Source organism: Sphaeroforma arctica (assembly GCF_001186125.1).
Source record: "Sphaeroforma arctica JP610 unplaced genomic scaffold supercont1.1395, whole genome shotgun sequence".
In the NCBI taxonomy this organism is placed as follows: Eukaryota; class Ichthyosporea; order Ichthyophonida; genus Sphaeroforma; species Sphaeroforma arctica.
The window spans coordinates 10,383-15,906 of NW_014039163.1; the positions used below are offsets into that span (position 1 = coordinate 10,383).

Here is a 5,524-nt window from a genome sequence, read left to right on the forward strand (position 1 = left end):
TATATATATATATATATATATATATATATATATATATATATATATATATACGTCCTACATATAAGCACCTATATATATGTGTGAGAGAGAGAGTGTGTGTGTGTGTGTATATGTGTATGTATATGCGTTAGTATATATAGTAGTCATCCTAAGAGGTTGTCAATATTGAGCTGAACTGAAAATATATTTCGTAGAGTTGCTTTTTTGTGCTGGTGATATTTTTGTTGTGGTCTCTGTATACTTTTATTTCAGTATTATAATATGTACATCGTTATGTAGCTCGAAAACGTAATCCTGAGTTACATTTTATGCCAATGAAGTAGCATTGTTTGTGTACGAAAACCAGTACATGCTTTCCGTGCCTGCCTTTTGCAGAGCCTCTACAACACCCCACTGGAAATCAGACACACTGGGAATGCCACCCTGATCCGCATACCGCTCTACGTCATCTGCCTCTTGTATTGCGAATTCTTTGGCGTGCGTATTGATACCTCCGAGGAAATTTTCCTCACCTGTCGCTTGCGCAACAAGCTCTAGGAACTGAGTCTTCCAAGCCAATGCCATGATCTTTCCAACCGGATCGCAGGCGAATGGGATAGTCACAGTATTTCCACCGATGCCATTCAAAGTAGCTCCCGAGGAACACAGTAGTTCATCAAAATCTGTATCGAACCAGTGAGGCATTTCAGGACAAGTGCTGGATCCTGCGCCTTGACCTCCCTGACCTCCTGTGGGTGATCCACCAGCTGGAGGTCCCCCGACAATACCTGCGTTCACATCCACAACTTCACCTGGTACAACGATAGCTCCCAGATCCTCGCCCTGTGGAGCCGCCATATCAGTGGAGTTGCTGTCTACACCGGCCACATTCTGTACAGGTGCCGCTCCGCCCTGTGTCCCGGTTTCTGCGCTATTCTCGGCCAAGTCAGGTGGTCCCCCCTGGGCTCCACCAAAACCACCCTGACCACCTTCTTCATTGCCCGAAGTGTATGCGGCATCAAATCCACAGCTAGCAACGTCTAGTGCCTCTGAATAGTCCCAAGGAATGTATTCGATAGTCCCATTTTGTGGCACGTATAGATAGAAGTTGTGATTATAGTATGGGTATGAAGGGTCCGAAGTATCGGCGAAAAAGCGCTGAGCACTATCCCAGTTCAGCATCAGGTAGTTTATCAAGAAGGAATTGAGGAATGAGTTAGAGTCTACTCGACCGTCCAGAATAGCCTGAGCGGCTGTTTGGTCACAATTGTCCCCTGCCAAACACTCGATAGCGAGTTGTGCAACTTCCGACAATTGAGCTAAACCTGTGAAATCATCATCACCCACCTCATCTGGCTCGAACTCATTTGTATTCAAGTCGTAAAGTGAATTGGGGTGTCCTGCAGATGGAAACCACACCTCTTTCCACAATGCGCCCAGAGGAACATCCTCTTCTGTGTATCGAGACTCTACGAATATATCATCAACTTCCTCCACGAAGTTGTATACACCATAGTACTCACCATTAACAAACACGCGAGCTGCAGTTATGCGAGGGCTATTCGTTAGTCGTTCCCCTAGGGCGGTGTAGGCTAACCGCTCACCAAGCATAGACGAATCTTTCTGGATACCGTGAAACAACAGTTTCTTCAATCCATAGAACTTTTGGTTGTCTACCTGGTCGAAATCCTCTGCAAAATTGTTAGAGTCTACCTTCCAACTCAAAGTACGACAGGATGTGGAGTCCTCTATTATAGATCCATCACTAATATCTACACAACCTCCAAAACTACCCTGATTGCCTTTGTATCGGCAACCAGCACCTATGAGCGTTAATGGTTCGTATGTATCGCTGCTAATTCCTGTGAGTGGATCAACGTAATTGACAGTGACATTGCAAGGAACTGTCTCCTCTGCCATTGGATCTGCGTTTAGAAAAGCTAGATTCTCCTCCGTCATGACTAAATTGTAAGAAAGTATTTGAGTTGCATCAAATAGCCAAGCCACTTCATCTGCCTCCGTAAGATTGGCGCTCTGGGCGATGTTACTCGACACCGCCAGGGTCGACAATACAATTGCTGCGTGGGAAAATTTCATTGTATCGCTAAATTTATTGTGCTGGGATTCTTTTTTGCTTTGATCTGTATTTATTTTTTAGTGTGATGATGTAGTTAGTCGTCTCTCTCACCTTTTATAGGCAGTGCAGTGGCCCTTGCAGCATGTTTGGTTGTCTACACTCTAAACTGGAACTGTACTCTAAAGTCTCTAAAGTCTAAAAGACACTGAAGCTGTGCATACTTTTCTTGTGTAATGTGTTGAAACTTGAATGGGTATTGTACTATTGTGTTCACTCGTTCTACTCATTTCTCATTTTCTCTCCGCTCTCTATAATTAGAGAGTAGAGACAATCTAGAGAGTAGACGTATGATTCACCGATTTTATCACCAGGCACAAGGCGGGGAAAACGGATAACCGTACACTTCTCGTTTACTTTTTAGTCTACCCAAAACTGAAAACACTCACAACTACCAACGAAACTACCAATGAAAACACGTCAGAACTTTTTTGACGTAAATATCACAATTAGACAGTGATACATACTGAGCCAGAGAGTGTAAAAACCGCGGCGTGTGTTGCCTGAGGACTGAGCAGTTGAGGACTTGAGGGTTGAGACTTGAAATTTCAAATTTGAGACTCTTTGAGGTCTCATGAGTCATGAGGCTCTGAGTTAACTGAGCTGGCTGAGCGTGCATGTCACTGCAGGACAGCAGGTCGCAGGACTGCAGGCCCCGTGAGTCGTGACCCCCGTCCGACACTTTTTTTAAATGTCGCATGATGGTGCAGGTGAGCCGTGAGGGTGTCCAACTGTCCACTTTCCACTGTCCACTCTGTGAGTCCTTGGAGCGTATTTAGTGCGCCATAAGCTGCCGATAAAATTTTGTTAGTGTCTTTTTTTTTTTACAACCAATTGGTATTTTTATTTTATTTTAATTAAAATTCGACTTTGAGTGTCAAATTTGAAATTTGTCGTAAAACAGAGAACCGACTGTCTGTCAGGCCTTAACTCACCCGAGTCCAAACTCCAAAGGGCCAAGACTCCCGAGAGTCTATAGGAGGGGTCCGCCCCCAAGGCCCCAGGGCGGCAGGGCCCCAGGCCCCAGAGTGCACAAGAGTGAAGAGAGAAGGTAGTGGTCACTGGAATTATTACGAAATGCCTTAGATTGTTTTTTTTATGTTGGCTTTTGCTTTCAGAGTATAAAGATTTACATGATGGGGATGTCCCGTTTAGATTATAGTTGAAATTTTTTTATAAAAATATAAACATCAAACTCAACAAGTTCAGAATCTCAGATGTTCAGAATGACAGAATGTATAAGTCGCTAAGAAGATTTTCGAAAGTTCACATACTCCGAGTTTACATTCTTTCTAACTCTTTTTATCCACAATTTCGTTTTAACTTTTCCTTTTTTGTTTTAGAAAAACAAATATAACATACATATTTACTTGCTTGTGGAACACATGTGTTTTTTGTGTTTTTTTTTGTTTTTTAAGAACACTAGTAGTTGTGTAAATGCTTGGTGTCCTGTACTGTATGTAAATAGTCTCTGTACGCTTTGTAAAATAAATTATCCCCGGGTCATCCCCATTGTGTAAATTCTCTCTTAGAGAAAACCACCAGAACAAAAACAATCTAAGGCATTTCGAATTTTGTTTCTATTTTTTTTCTTTTTAAATTCGTACTTCCCTCAGAAAGAAGAAGCTCAGACTCTGGGTCTCGGGCTCTCGGCCCTTTGGACTCGGCCCGCTCAGGTCCTTTAATAAAGGGTCAGTTGCGGACTCACATGCCGCGCGTGAGTCGGTCGGACAGAAAGTCGACTCGGTTGTCGTTTTTTATTTTTGCTTTTGTACATAACATAAATATGTATTTAGACATTTTTCATAGCTTTCTAAATCAGACAAGCCACATTCAATTTTAATCTGCATTTTTCGGAGACTTACTCCAAAATCAAAATCATAGCCTCCTAAATTGAACATCAAAATCAAAACAAGCCAAAAATAAAAAGGGCGCCAAAAAGAAAGTTATAATGGCTTTATGATACTGATATCACGTATAATTGTTCATGTGTAGTTTTGTATGCTTTCTATCGATAACTATGGTGTTGTGCGCGGTTGCAACTTGCAACAATAGAACAGGAGCTGTTCATGGATATGATGGGAGACCAGTGTTGTTCTGGAGTATTCCATCTATGAAATATTACCTAAGGTTTAGTCCAGGATCAGGTTATGCGGTGGCCAAAAGGAAGTGGATGTAAACAATTTGATGCGTGCCAAATGGACAGATGCTTGTTCTCCAATTTTCAGAGCCGATGGAGAACTGAATACGAGTCAAGTTGCAGAACTATATTAGAATAAAGCAATCAATTACTTTAATCAGTCGTTATTGAACGGTCAAATAGTAAGAAAATCAGTCATGACCTCGGTGCAGCACCAAAGATGCACCTTAGACTGTATTCCAATAACGGTGCACCCGTTGTGGAAGAAAAATCTCGCGATCGTCTCGTCATCATATTTGACAAATTATATCGGTTAGACACGGCTATACCGCTATAGGTGTGGATAAGAGAATATCAGAGCCCGACCTTGGCAACGAACTTGTGCGAAAGCGTGCCTTAATCATCGAGGACATTGCGAAGGCATTAAATTAAAATAACGCATGCAGAACGGCCATACATGGTGGACGTTAGCGTATATACCCTCTCACATGTAGCTTTAGCACGAACTTGTTGAGATGATGAACAAAACAGTTATATTCAGCTGAACACATTCCTAGAAACAAAGCTCGCATCAGCTAGCACAATAAGCTCTCTTCTCGGCAGCATGAAGTTTATTGAGTCCACAACTGATGATCTGATACCATCTGATGATCCAGTTCAAACATCAGCATCCCTATGTACTATTCTACGGAAACGTGTCACTATATTTTTATCGGGGAGTGCTATTGGAAAACAATCCGGCGGCTTTCTTTAGCTACAAGACTTATCTTGCCGAAATGATGGAGACTTGACAGATACAAGAGAAGATATTCACGCAATTCCTATGTGCTAGCAAATGCACATAGCATTGCTACGAAGGTTGCTGGTCACTATGATAATATACGAGAATACTCTTTGTATACATTCCGACTCGATCGATGGATGCTATTTTCATAAACCAACAGCAACGTATTACCAGCTGATTGTAATTTTGCTGGTACCAGATCGGCTCATGCTGCTCACCAATTCATCATTGAATCGTTCTTGACTGTAAGCGTATCCAAGGGTACCGTAAACAAGTGTACATATGCATGGAACAACGATATTATCTATGTTTTGTTTAGTTTATATTGTAAAGTGTGTAGTAAACACATCAAAATACGATACTAAAACCTACTGAGTCCTCCTGAGGCTCAGTGCGGCGTATTTATTCATATATTTGATTGTCTACTTGGTCTACAAATAATTCACCTCGTGTGAATTAATTGTAAACTAATTCTAACTCCACACTG

At 41.8% G+C, this 5,524-nt stretch overlaps 1 protein-coding gene across 1 annotated transcript; it reads right to left on the reverse strand.

The window, feature by feature from the left end:
• Positions 1-227: 227 nt before the first annotated feature.
• SARC_10802 (hypothetical protein) lies at positions 228-2,138 on the reverse strand. The gene has a single exon (XM_014295142.1). The coding sequence runs from the start codon at positions 2,074-2,076 to the stop codon at positions 307-309; it is 1,770 nt and encodes a 589-aa protein (XP_014150617.1). The 5' UTR covers positions 2,077-2,138; the 3' UTR covers positions 228-306.
• Between the last annotated feature and the right edge of the window lie 3,386 nt (positions 2,139-5,524).

What these genes read in the sequence shown, in the direction of transcription:
- SARC_10802 (XM_014295142.1), bottom strand. Translation starts at nt 2,076, where the DNA reads ATGAAATTTTCCCACGCAGCAATTGTATTGTCGACCCTGGCGGTGTCG.